At 38.2% G+C, this 21,400-nt stretch overlaps 1 protein-coding gene across 2 annotated transcripts in view; it reads right to left on the bottom strand.

Annotated features, from left to right (window-relative positions):
- The window catches only part of PLPP1 (phospholipid phosphatase 1), a 94,925-nt gene extending 73,921 nt beyond the window's left edge, over nt 1-21,004 (bottom strand). Inside the window, exon 1 of one of the 2 annotated variants that reach the window (XM_079145284.1) lies at nt 20,547-21,004. In XM_079145284.1, the coding sequence (XP_079001410.1) occupies nt 20,547-20,604 (58 nt within the window). In that variant the 5' untranslated portion in view covers nt 20,605-21,004. The remainder of the gene's footprint in view (nt 1-20,546) is intronic. The other variant, XM_079145285.1, reaches the window with a different exon arrangement.
- Between the last annotated feature and the right edge of the window lie 396 nt (nt 21,005-21,400).

The following is a 21,400-nucleotide window of genomic DNA, read 5'->3' as shown; positions in this document are numbered from 1 at the left end:
CACAGATAGTATACAATGTCAACAGAATGCAAAAAATAGGGTGCCCTCAGCTTTCACAGACACCTACATTCTGGACACTGACATGCAGCCATCACCTCTTGGTAACACAGTTCTACTACAAAAAGTACATGGTTGAGCCTGGCATGATGGTTGGTACATGCCTGTAATCCCAGGGGCTTGAGAAGTTGAAGCAGGAGGATCACAAATTCAAAGACAGCCTCAGCAACTTAGCAAGGTCCTATGGAACTTAGCAAGACCCTGTCTCAAAAAATAAAAAGGGCTGGGGAAATAGCTTAGTAGTAAAGCACCTGTGAGTTCAATCCCCATTACCAAGAAAAAAAAAAAGAAAAGAAAGTACTTAGTTATTTCTCTCTTTATGTTTTTAAGTTGAAACAAATAGGAGAAAAAGTAGTTTAGATGTAAGTGATATTTACCAAAAATGGTTTTTACATCATATGGTATGGAGCCAAAAATATCTACAAAATCTTCAACATTGTAGTACCTTAGTACACTAAGACATTTAAAATAAAAGTAACTATATATTTAAAACAGCTTTTTAGAAAAAAATCAAGGCCAAGAATGTAGCTCAGTCATAGGATACTTGCCTAGTGTGCCCAAGACCCCTGGGTTCAATCCCCAACACTGAATAAAACAAAATAATTTAGCCAGGTGTGGTGGCACACGCCTGTGATCCCAGCAGCTTGGGAGGCTGAGGAAGGAGCACAAATTCAAAGACAGCCTCAGTAACTCAGTGAGGCCCTAAACAATTTAAGCAAGACCCTGTCTCAAAATTTTTAAAAATTTAAAAAGGGTTGGGAATGTGGAGTTCAATGGTAAAATGCCCTAGATTCAATCCCTGGTACCAAAAAAAAAAAAAAAAAAAAAAAAAAAAAAAAAATTTTCAGAGTTATTAAGGTAGGTCACTTTACCATGGACTCTGAGATTTCTGCATAAATAAAAAACAAGTTCAATTATATATTTTATTTATTTATATATGAATAAAAATAAAAATGGAAAGTTGTTCACCTGTCATTCCCTCTCCCAGAAAGACACACTGAACACTATCAACTGGCCAAGAACAACATTCATTCCTTCCATTCCCTCATGGTAACAGCTGTCTGGTTTTTTTTTATCTGCGCCCCTCCTCTTCCCCTCAAGCTGGCATAGGATCATAATCATTAGTAAACTTTCTATGCAAATTTCTTTCTTTTTTTTCCCCACATTTTCTGTTGGTGCATTATAGTTGCAAATACTGATGAGATCTGTTGTTACATCTTTGTACATGCACACAATGCACAATATAACAATATAATTTGGCCAATATCACTCCCCAGCACTTTCTCACTTCCTCCCTCCCTCCCATCCCTTAGTTCCTTTCCTCTACTGATCTTCCTTTGATTTTCATGAGAACTGCCACTACCTTTCTTTTCATTTTCTTCTCCAGCTTCTGCAAATGAGAGAAAGCCTTCTGAGTTTGACTTACTTCACTTTACATAATGGTCTCTAGTTCCATTCATTTTCCCGCAAATGACAATTTTATTTTTTCTTTATGGTGGAATAAAATTCCACTGTGTAGGGCTGGGGAGATAGCTCAGTTGGCAGAGTGCTTCTTCACAAGCACAAGGCCCTGGGTTCAAACCCCAGCACCACAAAAAAAAAAAAAAAAAAAAAGCGGGGGTGGGGGGGACTTCCATTGTGTATACATACCACATTGTCTTTATCCATTCGTCAGTTGATGGACACCTAGGCTGGTTCCATAGTTTGGCTATTGTAAATTGTTCTGCTATAAACATAGGTATGCATATATCACTGTAGTATGATGACTTTAATTCTTCAGGATAAATACCAAGGAGTGGTATATCCATGCAAATTTCTATATGCAAGAGGCAAGGAGATGATTTCAGTGATTGAGAGAAAGACAGCTGGGGTTTTTTGTTGTTGTTGTTGTTTCTATTTTCCCTTCCCTGGGGCACTTACCAGGAATCTATCCAAGGTTTCCAGGTACTCGAAGGTATAACTTAATAATTTCCTAGCCGAAAAAACATTGTTTACATGGAACTGGAATTAAGGATAATGCAATCACATTTACATGGAACTGGAGTTAAGGATAATGCAATCACATTTGAGAGGGGATAAAAACCTATAGAAAAATTGTACAGTAACATTTACATCATAAATGGCCAGCCTAATCAGAAATATGTTATTCTGGGCTGAGGTTGTGGCTCAGTGGTAGAGCGCTTGCCTAGAACATGTGGGGCATTGGGTTCAATCATCAGCACCACATCAATAAAATAAAGGTATTATGTCCATCTACAACTAAAAATTTTTTTAAAAAAACAATGTTATGCTAAGTGAAAGAGATCAGACTCAAAAGGCTACACACTGCATGATTCCATTTATATGACATTATAGGATAGAGAACTGATCAGTGGTTGCTAAAGGAGAAGGACAGTGAGAGGAGTCATATATAAAGGAGAAGCATCAGGGAATAACAGGCCAATTCAGAGGGGTAATTGACCAATTCTGTATCTTGACTACATGTGGTTACATGACTAAATTCTAAATTGCCAAAATTCACAGAATTGTACATGAAAGGAGTGAATTTTACCATGTGGAATTAAAAAAACAAAAAACTATTAAAAAGGTTGGCTTAAGCTCCATTTCACCTCTCTACTCCCATTACGCTTTTCAGAACTCTTGACATGACCTAGCAATGACCCCACGCCATCCATCTAGCTAATGCATACTTGACATTCTGGCTTCTATTAAGCTACTCCTGGAATCCTTCCTTTGGTGTGGCAGGGTGGGGTCTAGACAAGCTGGGTAGTCAAATATACCTGGCAGGGTTTACTTGGGCATTCTCCCAGATACTACTTGAATGAGCTTAGGCAAATTTCTTAACCTGAGTTAAGTTTCTTCATCTAGTAAGTGAGAATAAGTACTATTTACGTATCTCCCAGAACTTTTGTAACCTGAGAGTCCAATAATGTGTCTAATGGAACACCTGGCATACCAGAAGAGTTTAATAAGTGCTTATTCCCTAATGTTTCTCCTCTGCTCTCTTTCTGAGTTCCCATGGACCTGACATACACAAATCCATCACATCACATAATTCTTGTATTGTTAACTATTTCTGCAAATAAAATTTGTCTCTCTAAACCTTAAATTTACAGAAGTCAATACGTTGCCTGATAGTCAATAAATTGTTGGAAAAATAATTTCTCTACCTGTTCTGATCTTATTAAAGGAGCTACTGGAAGACAGAGAGATACAAACAGAAAAAGTCAGAGTGTACTGAAATAATCTGGGACAGATGACCTGAGTTTTGGAAGTTTCTACAAGGATGTTGTATGCAGCATAACAGCACAAAAATCACAAATAACCCAAATATTCAAGAATGGGGATAAAGTGGGTGTGGTGGCACATACCTATAATCCTAGCTACTTGGGAGGCTGAGGCAAGAAGATTGCAAGTTTGAGCCAGACTCCATAACTCAGCAACACACTGTCTTAAAATTCAAAGGGGAGGTGGGGGTAGGGGGTGTCTGGGGATACAGCTCAATGGTAAAGTGGCTCTGGGACCCCAGTACCAAAGAGGGAGCAGGGGCACGAATAAAGTGGTATATGCCAACTACAGACCACATAATCATTAAAATTTTATAGAAGACTACGTAAATTTTTACAAAGAAATAAACTGGATACAGTGGAGCAAATGTGTAATCCCTGCTACTTGGGAGGCAGGGGCAGTGGGACTGCTAGAGCCCAGGAGTTTGGGACCAGCCTGAATGACAACGCAGATCCCACCTCAAAAAAAAAAAAAGGAGTATATGAAGATCCCAGCTTGGTTTAAAAAAAAAAAAGTGTGGTTATATGGTCATTTTAAAAGCACCAGAAAGATACACAACCAAAATATTGAAAGGGTTCATCTCTGGATGATGGTGAGGAAGATCAGTAGTTTTAAGGGCTACTACATCATTTGTTTTATGGGCTTTTTAGAATTTATCGATTTATTACAGTTCATTTTAGGAAGTTTAGAAATCAAAGAATAATTTTTTTTCAAGAAAAAACCCAAACTAGAACTTACTAATGACAGTATTCCATACCATCCAAGATCCTAATATCTAAAGAAGGGGGTAAGTGAATTGTGTCATATCTATATAATGAAATACCATGTATTTTCAAAGTCAAAATAATAAAGTATATTATAATCTATATGCCTTTGATAAAGAAAGAAGATATGAGAAGCACACGCCTATAATTCCCAGTAACTCTGAAGGCTGAGGTAGGATAATCACAAACTTGAGGCCAGCCTGGGCAATTTAGTGAGACTCTCAACAACTTACCAAAACCCTATTTCTAAATAAAAAATACAAAAGGGCCGGGGATGTAGCTCAGTGGAAAAGTGCCCCAGGTTTCAATCCCCAGTGCCACAAAAAAAGAAAAAAATGTTCCTCTAATTTAAGAAGTAGTATGTTTTGTTTGTTTAATTAGACAGGGTCCTCCTATGTTGCCCAAGCTGGCCTTGAACTCATGATCTTCCTGCCTGAGCCTTCTGAATGGCTGGGAATACAAGTGAGTGTCACCATGCCTGGCTTGAAAAAGTAATTTTTAACTTGGAAAATCTAGCAGATGCGCAGGCATACTTTATCAAATATTAACTACATGTATGTATTTAAGCTGTCTTTCTCTTTCACCAGCAAACTATAGAAGACAATACAGGATAGTAAATCAAGAGGAAAGTTCCTCTTTAAAGTATTTTCTTTTTTGTTTTTGTTTTTGTTTTTTGTGGGGGTGGTATCAGGGATTGAACTCAGGAGCACTCAACTACTGAGCCACATCACCAGTCCTATTTTGTATTTTATTTAGAGACAGGGTCTCACTAAGTTGCTGAGCACCTCGCTTTTGCTGAGGCTGGCTTTGAACTTAAGATCCTCCTGCCTCAGCCTTCTGAGCCACTGGGATTACAGGCATGCACCACCATCTGGCTTGAAGTATAGTTTCTATGGAGTTTATTTAAACAGTGTCTAGTTTAAATTTGTGATCTATATTACTGTGTTCATGTATTACTTAAGCTTGTAAAACAAAGCACCCTATATTCAGGTGAGAACACCTAGTTGTTAAAACTCTCTTTGAACCAGCAATGGGACTTCCATTCTCAGCAATTCCAACCACACGATTTCTTTAACCAATGAAGTCACCTTCATCAGTAGCTGAACAAGAAAAACTTATCCCATTCAGTAATAAGGTCCATATTCCAAAGAATAACAAATACATGCTTACTACTCTACTATGTTGATTTTTGAATAATGGTGACAAACTCTAATGCCCTTACAAAAAATTCTATAGTAGTTATATAAAAAGATTAATACATAAATGCCTCAGAAGTAGTTGTGCAGGGTGGTAGTTCAGAGTAAATATTAAAACCTTTAAGGAGACTGCTTTAGCAACCAAACTTATGGAAATCAGATTGACTTGGTTCCATAATTTTGGATCAAAATAAGTTATCTCAGTACTCAAAATGTATATAGAAAAAAATTCAAGAATCTACAAATAGGAGGTAGAGATGTAGCTCAGTGGTAGAGTGCTTGTCTAACATTCACAAGGTCCTGGATTCCATTCCCAGGAGCACAAAAAAAAAATGAACTGAATAAAATTCAGATCTGAGACCTAAAACAATTCACATTTCCCCCACACACAAATAAAAAATATATTTTTAAACTTGTAAGTGTTAATGTGAATTCATCATATCTAGTCTGAAATTATGCCAAATGGTAAGGTCTAAAAACTAAAATAAAGTGATACTAACTTTAGCATCTCAGAAGAAAAACACAAAAACTCTTACTTTGGCAGGAAGTCCCCAAATTGGCATATCTAAATTAGTACACTTTGTTTAAAACACACACTTTTTTTTTAAAGGCACACAAATATAAGGCATACAAACCAAGAGAATTTGGAAAAATTCTTTTTAATGGTTATGATTATAGTAGTAACAAATCATATATCCATCTTTCCAAAAACATATGTTTATATTCCCAAAGTTATCTTATACAGAACATGAGCTGAAGAAGGAAAGTGTCCCACAAATTATTTTTTTAAGGCTAAAAGCAAATATTCAATGCTGGAACTATATAAGAAACAACTACTATCATGGGAATCAAAAAAAAAAAAAAAAAAAAGGCATACATTAGTTTATTGAGTAAGACCTTTATTTACAGATACTCATTTAATTCTAACAAATCTGTGAAGCAGACTGTACTCTCCATATACAAGTCAAGAAACTGAAGTTCAGCAGAACTAAAGAACCAACAGTGTGACCTAAAGCAAGCAGAATTTTGAAATTTTGAATATCAGGCTCCAAACCTCAAACTGTATCCACCACACTTGATGATAGTTTTTTGAAAAACAACGTATCAAATAATCCACTGATATTAGAAATGAAGGTTCTGGAAGGAGGGTTCAACTATTTCTTTACAACTGATCTAAAAATTATTTCCCTTTATCTGCCTCATCAGGCAGGGGCCCATGACTGTAATTCCAGCAACTCGAGAGACTGAATCAGGAGGATCACGGATTTGAAGCCAGTCTGAACAATTTTGCGAGATTCTTTCTAAAATATAAAAAGGGCCAGGGATGTAGCTCAGTGGTAGAGTGCCCCTGGGTTCTATCTCCAGTACAGACACACACAAAAAATCATTCTTCTCCCATCTCCCATGTAGTACATCATAGGAAACCATGACAACCTATTATCCCTAACTAGTATTTCAGATATGCCCCTTACAGATCTTTCTCCCATTCTCCTCAGAAATGATCCTATTATTCTATGCTTGAAATTTTCTCAAGGTTGATGATGCACTCACTCACTCAATCACCATATGGATGTCTTTCTCATATGCCACACTCTTCCTTCTTTCTCATTCTGACTCTTTAAAAGAGTAACATAAGGGCTGGGGTTGTGGCTCAGTGGTAAAGTGCTTGTCTAGCATGTTATGAAGCACTGGGTTCGATTCTCAGCACCACATATAAATAAATGAATAAAATAAAGGTCTATCGACATCTAAATATTTTTTTAAAAAAGTAACATATACACAGCAATTTCCCTTTCTTCACCAACCACCTATTTCTCTATCCACTTCAATTTCGCTTCCACACCAAAATGGCTTTACCTAAGTCTCATTGATCTTTGTTTCTAGACCCAACATACATTTTCCAGTCTTTATGCTGATCTTTTAGAATACAGACATTGTTACCACTCTCTCCACTTGGCTTTCTAGAAACACTCTCATTTGCAAACCACTCCTTTTCAGGTTGTCTTGATTTTCTCCAACTAATCTGAAATGTCAATGTTTCTCAAAGTTCAGTTCTAAATCATCTTCTCTTTTCACTTTATAACTCTTCCTGGGATTTCATCAATTCTCATGTCTTCAACTGCCACGAATATGACAATAACTCCTGAAAGTTTTCTCTGAGCTCTAGAACCATTTATTCAACTGAGGACTGATACTTCCACTTACATACTTCAAGGACATCTTAAATATAACATGACCCAAAACAAGCTCACTATCTCCTTCCTATCCACCTTCCTATCAAATCAAGTTCTGACCTAGTCTTCTCCAGTTCAGTAACTGGCAGCAAACAAAATTCATCCAATTACACAAGCCAGAAAATTCAGAACTATCTGACATCTCTCTATATACCATTTTTCTACACTGAACATGTCACCAAGATGGGTATCTTTAATCTCACAAATCTATCTACTTTTCTCCATGTCTACCACCATCTCCTTAGTCTCACTACCATTATGTCACTTGCACCATTACACAAAACCTCCTAACTGATCTTCTTAAATCCATTCTTTCCCAGCTCTCTAATCTGGAATTCTGCCTATCAGCAAAAGTAGAAGTCAATACTCTTAGTTTTTAGGCATCCCAAGAATAATTTTTTTTAAATTTTGCAGTTTCTACACATAAGTAAAAATAAATAAGTGTTTCATATCTTGATAAAGTACAAAATATTTTAATAAAACTATTGAAACTAAAAGTCAGTCTAGCATTCTAAGCTGTTTAAAATAGTACAACAATCTGTTCTCTTATTTTGAGTAATTACAGTTTGCACAATACAGTGCTAGTCCACTTAAAAAGTACCCATTTACATCCCCCCCCACTTTTTTTTTCCAGGACTGAGAATTGAACTCAAGGTACTCTACATCTGAGCTACACCACTAGCCCTTTTTATTTTGTATTTTGAAACAGGGTCTCACTAAATTGTCTAGACTAGCCTCAAACTTGCCATGACCTGGCCTCATCCTACCGAGTACCTGGGATTATGGGTGTGTGCCACCACACCCAGCTTCCATTTACATCCTTTATTACAGAAAGTACTAAATCCTCATTGCCTAAGTATTAGTACATCTTTATCTTCTATCTCAACTGTAACACTTTTGCCATCATTCCACTTAATATATATATATTTTTTATTTCCACAGTGGCCCACACCTCACAGCTACTCAGGAGGCTGAAGCAGAAGGATCAAAAATATGAGGCCAGCCTCACCAAGTCTCTTAGAGGGAGCTTGTCTCAAAATTAAAAATAAAAAAGGGTCACAAATGTAGCTCAGTGGTAAAGTACCCCAAGGTTCAATGCACAAAACAAAACAAAACAAAATTTTTTTCAAACAACTCTGCTTTAACTACAATTTTAGCTCACAAAATGTTTGATGAAATGACGGCCTTCCAAACCTGGTGGGGTTTGTTGTTGTTGTTGTTATTGATTTGTTTGTATATTTGAGATGGGGTCTTACTATGTTGCCCAGGCTGACTTCTAACTCCTAGGTTCAAGCAATCCTCCTGCCTCAGTCTCCCGAGTAGATGGTCTACAGGCAGCTACTAGTTCTACCACCAATTCTAGTATTTCATTCTTAAACATGAAATGCTTGAGGACATGAAATAAGAGCAACTATAACATTCTTCCAAAGTTCTTCCAGTGATCTACTCTTTTTCCTAGTAAATCCTAAACTAAAAGACAAAGTCTTTATTTCAGGAAATCTGAATTGCTGTGTGACCCTTACACCCTTATTCAACTGAAAATCATAATCTCCACTGCAATCTCTTGGATTGGACAGCAACTTCATGCCTTGTGAAGCATGTCCTCATGATGAATTCTCTCACCCTTAACTCCTTTCAAAGAAACCTCATCCTCTCCTGAACCCCTCTTGAAAACATACTACCTGGCAAAATTCTTTCATCTTTTTCCTCTTTTCCCTTTTCCACTCTCCTCTGTTTCCATTTTGATCAAGAAAAAAACTTTTTTCAGCCAAAGTCCACATCAGAGCCTCTGGGCTAAAGGTTCTCTTGAGGTTAAAATTTCAGTCAGGACCATTAAAAAGCTCAGTGCTTTTAAATATAAGTTTTAAATGATTAGCAAAGAATATGGCTCTTTTATAGGACTCAATTTTGCCAAGTTCTTTTAAATAATTCAGGCCATGGTATTATGGTATTTGAATTCTGGTGCACATTTTTTTTGTTGTTGGATCTCCATGACTATAGCATAGACAAAATTCCTTTTGTTCGATGATGTCTATATCCCAATGCCCTACCACGAGTAGTAAATCGTCCTGCCAGCTACAGCCCCACAGCAACATTTAGGTCTTACCATTCTAATCATAAATTGGCAAATGAAATGTAAGGCTAGTACTGAGGAAAGTAGAAAAACAATCTTAGGTAATTAATTTTTTTAAAAAGTCTGGTTTCCTATTTGTTATTCTACACATCACAGGAAGATTACAGTGTTAACCCTAGTGTGTCAAGATCTTTGCCCAAATAAATAAATAGAAAAGAAAACTGAGTAACATACTGCCCCCTTGGAATTTACAATCACCCTAGTGTTGTAGAGTCCATGGCACAAGGTGGGCTATTCAAAAAATGTCTTCTTTTTAATGTTGTTTTATGTTTTTTTATCTATTTTATGATTATTGCTTTATATATCATGTATTACTGTATAATATTATTTTACATTATAATTATTTTTTAAATGTCTCAATATTTAGTAGACTGTTAAAAGTGGGTTTTTTTTTTCCTTGCTGTTGTTTAATTAAACAATAGGTAAATATGTCTCTGACATTTTTCAAAATTGGAAATCCCCTTTGCTAAAACTTCAGTGACTCTGACTAAATTATACTCTGGTTTGGCTTCTCCATGTAACATGTATTACTATTTCTCACTGTGTAACTGACAAATGAATATCCAATAAGTTGCAAGATATCAGGAGCTACTTAGCCAAAGATTGAATTGTATGTCTATCTACATATGGCAAAAGAAACTCAGGCAAGAGGGCTACGTTACTTTGTGTACTGAGGTCCATTTTCTTATATTACTACTTCTTAAGTACATCAGCCTTCAGCTTTTTCCCCATTTTCTGCTGACAGTAACACCCCATTCTTGGTCAGCTAGATTTAAAATTGATCTGAAAGTGCTGCAGTTGTTCAAAATATTCTCTTGTACACCAAGTGCTCTTTGTCTTCCTACCCTGAGTTCACTGATGTCAACTGCTGCAACATGTTCTGTAGCAATTGATTCTCCTTAATAATTAAGGTTCATTTACCACTATGATCTAGCAATCATTATTTTCACTATAATTTAAATTTAACTAAATGAAACAGCCATGTATCGTATCCATGAAGATTACAGGGAGTACGAGAGGCAAGACCAGAACCTGACTTCCAAACCAATGACTTTTAACATGAAGTTACACTTTAAACTCCTTCAATAAAATTACACAAACTGCCACATCAGTGGAAAATCACCTACAATGACAAATTCTAAGCAATGGGGGAAAATTCATGCAAAAACTTATCTGCATAAAATGGAACTATTCATTTGTACATTCAACAGCAGTACTGAGAATTTAACTCAAATTGCCTGACATAAAATAAGTTTTAATGTAGATATCCAAAACTTGCTACAAAGTTAGCATTACCCATAACCTGCCTAACAAGTTTTGATAAAATCATGAGTTAGGAAACCTTTTCTCCATGTGGGTCATCGGGTCAGATGTAGACAATATTGGAAAAGGAGCACATTTAAAATTCCTTTTATCCATGCCCTTTGAAATAAAGTAAAATACAATCAATGTCACTTGCCTCTGTTACATGACTAACTATGCTAGGGATATTTTCTAAATCAAACTGAGATGTTATTTTTGTGTTTTTAAAAATCATTTTTAAGGGGCTGGGCTTGTGGCTCAGTGGGAGAGCACTTGCCTAGGATGTGTGAAGCACTAGGTTTGATCCTCAGCACCACATATAAATAAATAAATATATTGTGTCCATCTATAACTAAAATATATATACTGCATATATATAAAGATGTTTAAAAATCATTTTTAAGGAAAAATTTTATAAAAGTATGAATTTTAATTATATTTGATCATATACTTAACAAAATGCCCTCTCTGAAGAACACGATTACCTAAAATTAGAATAATCCCAGTACACTAGAGATAGGTATAACTGTTATCTTACCTATCAACCTATATTTGAAGTTAACTCTTGACCAGTTTATTTTCAAGAACCAAAATCTTCCTGTTTTAGGCTCTGAGTTCTAAAGTTATGACTAGGGGCTGGGGAGATAGCTCAGCTGGTAGAGTGCTTGCTTTTTAAGCACAAGGCCCTGGGTTCAATCCCCAGCACCCAAAAAAAAAAAAAAAGTTATGACTACCCAAGCCATGCTATCATCACCTCACAAACATCTTTGTTTATTCTTATTTCTAGTTCACTATTCTCACTTCAACCATGAAATTTCTTTTGGGTACCTTGCCAATGAGCTATGGGAATGCTCCTCACGCAGAAGTACAATTAGGTTATCTAACCCCAGAAAAAAATTACTTCTGATTAGAAGTAATCAGAATATTTTTTGTTGTAATCTGCGCATTAAAAACTGAAATATGAACCAGTTTCCCTCTTCAATGCTGTTTAAACTGTCACTAGGACTACACTAATAATGTTCCAAAAGAAAAATCACCAACTCATAAAATCACATTTAAAAAGCACAGTGTCTCAGGGATACCAAATGGGTTTATTAGCTTAATAATGATAATGATGGCAACAACAATCCCAGAGTGCCTACTGCAGACCAGGACTATGCTAAACACATCACATACATTGTCTCACACATTATCTCATCTGATTTCACAGCACTATGAGGAAGGCATGATTAACTGCAAATTTTTCCTCATTAGATGAGGAAACTCATAAGGTCAGGTGACCTTCCAGTAACACACAGTAACAGATGGAGCTAGAAATCGGACCTTAGAAGAGTGGTTGACTCAAGTATGTTGCCTATTCATTCCTCTAACAAATATGTGAATGCCTATCATTTGCCATACACTTTCTAAGCACCCATGTTAGAGAGTTTTCACCTCATAATGTGTACAGATTAGTATCCTTCTGAACTTTCTACAAGAATTATTTCCAGAACTAGCCAAAAGTAAAAGTCTCCAAAAGCTTTATATTATCTCTGTTGTACAGAAAAGCAAAGATCTCAGGAGAAACTGTTGAAATAAAGATAGGTTTCATTAAAATATCTACCCTTTTCCCCTTATTTGGCTCTGTATATCTCTTGAGGATGGAAATCTTGTCTCCCTAGATCTTGGTAATCTCAGTGCTAGGCTATAACGTACTATACAGTATTATTATTACTTCTTATGTGTCTGTTTTCCACAGTAAGCAAGAAGCTGTTAGACTTCCATGGGTTTTGTTTTTCTAATCATTTTTAAGTGAAGCTAATACTACACCCCTCATAGTTTATGATATTATTTGAATTCATATAAAATATTTACCAAGGCACATCATAATATTTTAATAACAAATGGTTTTCTTTTCTTTTCATTTACCTCTCTAGCACTGAAGTTGCCAACCCATGTCTCCTATTGCTGATGCAAATGAACCAAAAGGCAAGGCAGCACATGGCTTAACAGCTGGCAATTAACTAAAGAGCTCATCTGCTACACATTTCCTATGTGTTACTTTCCTGGACACCCCACCCTGAAAAAGACTCAGAAAACATTTCCAAGCAGTGACAACTTCAGACTAAATCACAGGGTTCTAACTATATCTGTTGGAATGCCTTACCAAAGGTAACTGAACACTATACACATGATTCACCCAAAACACAAGAAAAGGCAAAGGTCTTCTTTTCCTGTGAAGACTAACAAGGAATGCCTACTACAACAATGCTTATCTGAAGAAAAAGGCTATGGGTATGTTATTAAACAGGGCAAAGTAGTTGTATCACAAGTTATCCTTTGTTGCTAACTCTTGATAGTTATTAGGAGTTTGAATTATAAAAATTAGAGTGCCTCTTTTAGACAGCAGATACTGGCTCCAACTATGTATGGTAAGCAGAAACTGAATATATATCACAACTGAACTTTAAGATAGTCATAAAACATTTAGGTCGCCTACAATAATCATTGCTTTTATATAGCCAACTAAAAGTCCCAACTCCTAGTTCCTCACCACCTCCATTTATTACCACCTTTCCTAGTCTAAACCAGTTAATCAGCACTCAAAAGTTATTAGCCTCAAAAACGCACTTTCCAATTTCTGACCATACCACTTCTTAGCTGGGTTGCCTTGGGTGAGTTCCCAATAATTCTAGGCCTTAGTTCCATCATCTGCAAAAAGAGATGCAAGTTACTAAGGGACTGCAAGGGCTACACAAGATCTAAAGAGCACTAAATAAATGGCGGTTATTATAATTATCTATTCTCATATTTAGACATAAAGGTGACAAAACTCACTATTAAGAATACCAAAGAAGGAGGGGCTAGGAGTATACCTCAGTGGTAGAGCATTTGCCTAGTATGGATGAGACTCTGGGTTCAATCTAGGGGCTGAGGATGACCGTGAATGAATACCACAATCCATTGATACATATAATAATCCAGTCAGAAAACTGGCCTCTTTTCTCTTATGAAATGCCCATTCCTCCTTTGATCTTCAACATCTGCTCTCCCCTATGCTTCAAAATTCCCCCCAGCTCCTGTGGCCAACTCATTTTCATCCTTAAATCTCAATGTAAATAGCTCTCAATTCAAATCTTCCCTTCCTTAGAGAAGCCTTTCTTGAGAAGGTCATCCCCCAAAGTCTCACTGTTATAAACCTATTTTAATTCTTTCATAGCCTCAGTAACTGTGATCTATTAATATTGAGAACTTTTCCACACTGTTATTTTCTATTACAATAAGCATTTAATGTGTGCTCAATAAATAAATGAAAGATAATGAAAAGTCAAATACTTTTAAAAAAGCTAACATGGTGTTCACACAACATAAAAACTTCGGGTTAATATATGTCAAAATAAACACTTGAAAAACAAGGATAAGAGGGAAAGAGGGTATGAAGAGGTATAACAACAGTTTTACTTAACTGCAGAGAGGAATTCAAATGATAGAATTTACATAAGTGTGAATGTAAAATTATGGTCATTCAAATGTTTTAGGACTATAACTCTGCTTGTTTACAAAGGGAGTAATTATTTCCAAGACCTGGGCAGAAAAATAGTGAAGGTGCAGCTAAGTTTGTTTTCTGGAGTAAGCTGAAATTCAGGACTTATCACTGTATAAAGTAACAGCTTTTCCATTTGTCTAATTATACTCTACAACAGATCTACACAGATCAATTTCCACCTTGCCTGAATTACCACTAGATGGAGACCATATATGTGGTTTCACACATGACTGATAAAACACTAGGCTTTAAAGCCATTCCATGAGGACTAATGGGAACCATTTAAAAAAAAAAAAAAAAAAAAAAAAAAAAATATATATATATATATATATACACACACACACACTTTTTTTTTAGTTCTATATGGACACAAAGTCTTCATTTTTATGTGGTGCTGAGGATTGAACCCAGTGCCTCACGTGCTAGACACGTGCTCTACCACTGAGCTACATATAACCCCAGCCCTAGTGGGAACTGTTTTAAAGTTTTTGTTGCTGTTCCTAACACAAAACTAGCTGATGTAACTTCTACTGATACAATTATTATCTATAGGTGGTAGGATTATAAAGGATTATTATACTTCACAAACATATATATCAATAGGAGTTGTGACCTATTTATAGAACAGAGAACATCCCAGCATCACAAAATCCAGCAGGAGGGAAAGATCTTCCAGGCCTCCAGCTGATGTCCCTCATACTGGCCAACGCCAACCAGAAACCAAAAAGCAAGGGTTCAGTTGATGCATCTCATCTAAGCTGCTTCCCAGAGCACAGAACAGGATGAAGAAAAGATCTGGTGGGGCAAATGGAGAATATGAAGCACAGAAAGGTATTTCAAGTGATTTCCACCCAGCAAAATACAGACATATGGTTCATTTAAAATTTGGAAGGTTAGTCACTTTTGTTGCCAACTTCTTTTTCAGTAGGGTAAATATTAACAACTTCAACTTAAATTTCTTATCCAAAAAAATCAGAATAATTTCCCAAAGTGAGCAACATATCAAAAACTTTGGTAGAACTCAGCCAAAAATGACTAAATGAGAAAGAGATTAAGATTCATAGCATGTCTCTGAGTTTCCAAAAGTATGTTATTCAAAGAGAATAGAAAGGAAAAATTTACATTTCACAAAATATATAGGAGGAAAGTTCTCTGAATATTTCCATACTCTATTCCAAACAAGGTAAATTTAAGTTAAAACTCAACTGTATGAAACCAAGTAGGGCCAAAGAGTTATAATCCAGGCCTCTAATTCGTTCCAAAATACTCATTTAAAGGAAGAAAAAGTCTTGCAACAGTATTCTAGTCTGACCCAACAAATAGCCACTTCAATTTTTTTTTTTCCCAATTCCTTCCCTTTCTCTAAGGCTGGAAACAAATAGAAAAATTAAATGATACAGAGAAAACAAACTTTTATTAGGTTCAAGTTTCATTAATTGAAGTTAGTAGAAATGAAATGGCCAGTAATCAGGATAGACACTGTGTCCTATTGATTCATTGACTTATTTTTATCTTCAGTGCCTAAACAATGTCTGACACTCACCAGATAGTCAATAAGTGTGTGCTAAATAATAAGTGAATGAATGAATAAATATTAGGAGAAAAGGGAAAGCACAAAATGCTGGAGGCTATTTAGCAAGTGCGAATTTTTCCAAAGTCTTTCCCCATCCCCTAGCCCCACCTCTTGAAAGGAACCCAAACTGGGGGTTAGGGAAGGAAAAGGAACCACTCCTTAGGGTACATTTGTTGTGTAGAATGATGTCAGCATTTCGGTAATGACATATGTCATCGGTATGAGATAATTACTAGTGTAACAATAGCGGGGCTTCCACAATCACCTGGCTTGGTTGTCAAAGTTCTTGCTGCCAGATTTTTTTCTATACCTATTGGCTTTGATTTGGCATAATGGTGATACCACATTTAGAGCATGCTGAGGGCATCTTAAACTCCTTCCTTCCGAGAAAGCCAACACTGGCATCCATGAGCTTTTGTTTGCATCCGCTACTAAAGGAAGCTATAATTGGTGCCTAGCGCAGAGAGGGAGGCTGTCTCAAACCTGTTTGGCACGTAGATGAGTACTATCAGTAGAGTCCTGGCAAAAAGCAGCACACTTACTGATATAGTCAAGAGAATGTAATGAAGGAACTATTTTCAAAGGTGTAAGCAGGATTTGGGGAAAGCAGCAAGGGACAGTGGTATATCCCCAAGCAGCAACTTAAAAAATCATTATCATCCCTAGGTCTAAAGAGGCAAGGGAAGGGTTACCAGAATGACCAAAGATCTCTGTAGCTGGCTAGAAGAAAGGGCCATTGAATTAGGAGTTGTGACCTATTCAAAACATCCAAAACCCAGCAGGAGGGAAGAAGTTCTTCCAGGCCTCCTGCTGATGTCCCTTACACTGGCCAAAGCCAATTGGAAACCAAAAGACAAGGGCTCAGCTGATGTACCACATGTAAGTTGCTTCCCAGAGCACAGAGCTGGGTGGAAAAAAGATCTGTTGGGATAAATGGAGACTATGTAGCACAGACAGGTATGTCAAATGATCACCACCCTGCAAAACACAGAGACACAGATTTCGCCAGTTCCACCTAAATCTTCTAGACAACATGGGACTGCCTGCAAATAAGCATAGGTACTTACTTCGGTTCCTAGTGCCCTAGGTCAAGCTGAAAAAGAAAAGAAAAGAAGAAAAGAAAAGAAAAGAAAAGAAAAGAAAAGAAAAGAAAAGAAAAGAAAAGAAAAGAAAAGAAAAGAAAAGAAAAGAAAAGAAAAGAAAAGAAAAGAAAAGAAAAGAAAAGAAAAGAAAAGAAAGAAAAGAAAGAGAAAACTACAAGTAATTCTAGGCATCTTCTAGCATTTCGCATCTCTAAAAGTAAACAGCTAAGCCACTTCTCTATATAAATGGAATACTTCTAAGATTAGGCCCTTCTCTGCTCAAAAGGCACTTATTCCATATCTGCATTATTACACTTATCATGATGTACTGTAACCTCTTATTTGTTCAGGGACTATTCTATTCATCTCTGTATCCCTAGCACCTAACAAAGTACAAAGCTGGCCTTTCAATCAATGTCACTGAATCAATTAATGGACTCAAGGTACATTAATTGGCAGCCTAATGCCACAGTGGCTAAAATATGGAATGACCTTTAGCAATTAAACACTAACAAGTCATATTCTGGACATGCTTGAATACACTGGGCTAAAACAGTATCAGCCCACCCTCACTGTTTATAGATTAGCTTTTCTCATGTGCTCAATGTATATGGCCTTTATTATCAAGCAGTCATCAAAAGAACTAGAGAAAGATGGCAAGATTATGATTCATTTCAGAAAGGAGTCAAATACACTTAACCTCCCAAAATGCTCATTCTTTTTCCACGGACTTACCAGATTTCATGAAGGAGTTAATAATTCAGAGAATTCATGTTTCACACTGAAGGTAATGATGATTTAGGGACAAAACACACACACACACACACACAGAGGCATATTTAATGATCACATCAACAGACATCACCCTTGGTAAAATTATAAAGCACTTATGTAAGAAAATCACATAACATCATCATATTAAGATGAATAGACTGTACATAGGGTTCAAGTGGTCATTAACAGAATCTGGAACATATTCACATTATAATTATGAATCACTTTCACATAAGCCTGTACTTATGAAGTGCTTAATCATCTTTTTGTTGGCAGTCAACTTTTATCTATGGATGCTTCACAGAAAAAGGAAAAAGTTAATAAGCTTCTTCAAGCTGCCATGATTTAGGTGGCCAATCTCCTGCTGTCAGTGAGGTGAATAAAAACCAAATTTAATATGATCCTAAGACTTGACTAGAAAGGATAAGTTTGCTATAAATATGTCTTCCAAAAGTTGGCATGAGAAAGTTTTCCATCTTCCATACCATTGCTTTTATTCATTGTTACAATGGAGAGTTAATGCTAAGTCTATTGTCATCTTACATATCTAATTAAATGTCAGTACAAAAAATCACTTTCTATTTAGGAAAATGGAAGTCTAGCCTTATCTTGACAATACACTGAATAAACTTTAAAAGAAATTTCAATAATATGAAAACAGATAAATAAGTTTCAAATACATTAAGTGTCTTACACTTAATGCACAAGCCCCCCAAAAAAGCTTTTTTCCAAAACCACCAAAATATTTCAAATGTCTTTTTCAAAGTCATCATATTCCTACAACTGCCAGGTCAACGTGGCACTAAAATTAACCCCTAATAGGACAATTATATGATGTTTGCATCATATTAAAAATACAGGCCACAAGAACCTGAAATTTATAAAATTATACTGCTTATAGGTTCCCCCACTATACATGAATTTTTTTTAAAAAAATGCATAACAATATGGCTTTGCATTTAACAACATTAGTTTCAGCTATCTAAGAGCAGTATGTATGTTTCATCCCTACTAATCAGTTTTTTTTTTTTTGGGGGGGGGGGTCATGCTTTATAAACTAATAACTCCCAGTAGGCAGAAAAGGGCAAGGTTGATTTATAATTCTGATATTACACAATATACAGCAATGAAGGATAATATCCAATAGACTGAGATTACCAAAACTCCTCTTCCTTCACTAAAATATAAATGAAGTTTAACAAAGTTCCACTTATGCAGAATACATCACAGTATATTTTCAATGTAACATCTTCAGCAAAGTAAAAGTTTCATTGCAAATGAATAAATCTGAATATATTTAATTAATATGCCCTGACATCTGAAAGGATTATTTCTATACTGTTCCAAAACTGTATGCCCCTCTCCTAAGCTTAATTCCCAAAATTCACTGTGGAACTACAAAGTAAGTGTCCTGGTAACAATAAAAAGTTTTATAGCTAACAAAAAGAAATTCTTCCTATTAAAAAAATCTTGTCAAACTTAAACGGACTTAACAAGTTTACAAGCACCTAAATGGTCAAGTTTGAAGCAAGAGAGTGGAATACTCAGGAACTACTAAACCAGGGGAATTCCCTATCTATGAGAAACCATTATGCAGATCTGCATCTAGGATGCTAAAAAACAGACATCTCCCATCCTGAGAATTTGCCAGTAGTAGTACTTAGATTACTTAAACTACCTAAAGCTCCAGCAGGTCTTCCTGTTTTCCATAACATACATAGTTCATAACATAACTGCCTTCCATAACACTTATTTTAAAAGATGAAACCAACTCCTTCCAACGCCTATCCCTTTTCTAGATGATTCCAACTCTTTCTCCTCAAAAGGAAGAAGCACCTGGCAATCAGAAACCCCCGAACAGAAGTTGTCCAATCAGGAAAAAAACGCCAAAAGTGCTGCAGCTTAAGAATGTCTAGTGCAGCTTGCGGGCTGTCACAGGAGATGGAAAGCTGTACCATGGCAAGGTCTGCGCAGAAAAAGAAACAGCAGATCTGGGGCACCTTCCCCCAAAAGCAAGCTTCTTCAGACTTACAGGCAGAAACTTGGCATCCTCATCCCCATATGCAACCTGACAATTTACAACCTGGCAACACCTTCTAATTAGGAACGTTCTAGCCTTTTATAGCCGAAAAATTAAACTGCTTCCCACAAGTAAAATAAGCCAGGCACTGGCGCCTGCTACTAAGAAGCCCTAGTGCATCAAACCTCCAGTTTAGTTACAGAACCTGATGAGCCAGTGACCAGGTTTCTCTAGAGTTGAGAGGGAGGAGCCCACCCTGCCTGCTAGAGTGGACCGGGAAACAGGACAGCAGCAAGGCACGGAGCACAGAGGCGTGAACAGCGTCCAAGCAGAGGCCGGCTCAGCACACCCGCGGGCGACAGACAGGCAGCGGCGGTCACGCAGGAGTCAGGGTGCAGGCTGCAAAGCGGGGTCCCGGGCTGCAGAAGCCGCCCCCGTGTCTCGCCCCGCTGCGGCGCGCGCGTCAGGCACACCCCCCAGCCTCACCCCGCCTCAGCTCTGCGGGAGTCCACCTCCAAAGGACCCCGGCCCGCACCCATGCGCACCCCACCCCGGGCCCGCGCGCACACGCCCCTCGGCCCGGCGCGCGTACGTACCCAGCAACACGCAGAGCACATCGAGGGCCACGTACGGCAGCCGCGTCTTGTCAAACATGGTCTCGGCCCCGGCTGCCCCGCGCGGGCGGCGGACAAAGCTGCGGGCGGACTGCCGAGGCACCGGATTCTCAAGCCCGGCCTCGGGACTGGCGACAGCTCCTCCCGGCTGGAGGAGAGCAGCCGAGGGCAGACTGGGGCCCGGCGGCGCTCAGACCACTAGCAATGGCGCCGGGGACCCCTCCCCTCGCGGCTCCCGCAAACACTCGTTGGGATCCGAGGCACTCGCGTGCCAGCCGCAGCAGCTCTGTCGCCTCAGGCCTTCTTCAGTCGGCCCTGGCCTGCCCCAACTGCTTGCGGTCCGGATCCCGGCGCCCTCTCCAACAGGCGGGGCGTCCGAACTCGTGCTTTAAGGATGAGGACCGGTAGGGAGGGAGGAACGCAGGCTCGGGCCCCACCCGCCGGGCAGCGCCCGACCATCCAGCGCGCGGCCTCGCGGGCTGCGGGAGCGCAGCAGGGCGGGGCCGGGGAAACCCCGGCCGGGGCGGGCAGCCAATCAGCGCGCCGGCCCCGCCTCGCCGACCTGCGGAGGCAGCCCTGCGGTTGGGTGCGGGCTGGCGGGGCCCTGTGTGAATGCTGCGGGGTCTGGAGCCTTCGCTCCCACGCGCTTTAAGCTGGTGGTCTCCGAACTCGGCCTCTTACCCCTGGCTGCTGGGAAGTTCCGCTTTCAAAGAAATGGGCCTCTATCCATGATCCCAGAACCTCGGCTGCCTGTCACCCCTCTGTTTTGCCTTGGAAATGGGTAATGAAGAGATCTGAATAGACGACAAAGACACTCCGTGACCAAACTTTAGTTA

The sequence above is a fragment of the Sciurus vulgaris genome (genome assembly GCF_902686455.1).
Source record: "Sciurus vulgaris genome assembly, chromosome: 6".
NCBI lineage: Eukaryota > Metazoa > Chordata > Mammalia > Rodentia > Sciuridae > Sciurus > Sciurus vulgaris.
The sequence above is the reverse complement of the archived record's forward strand: the minus strand, read 5'-3'. Positions and strand labels throughout refer to the sequence as shown.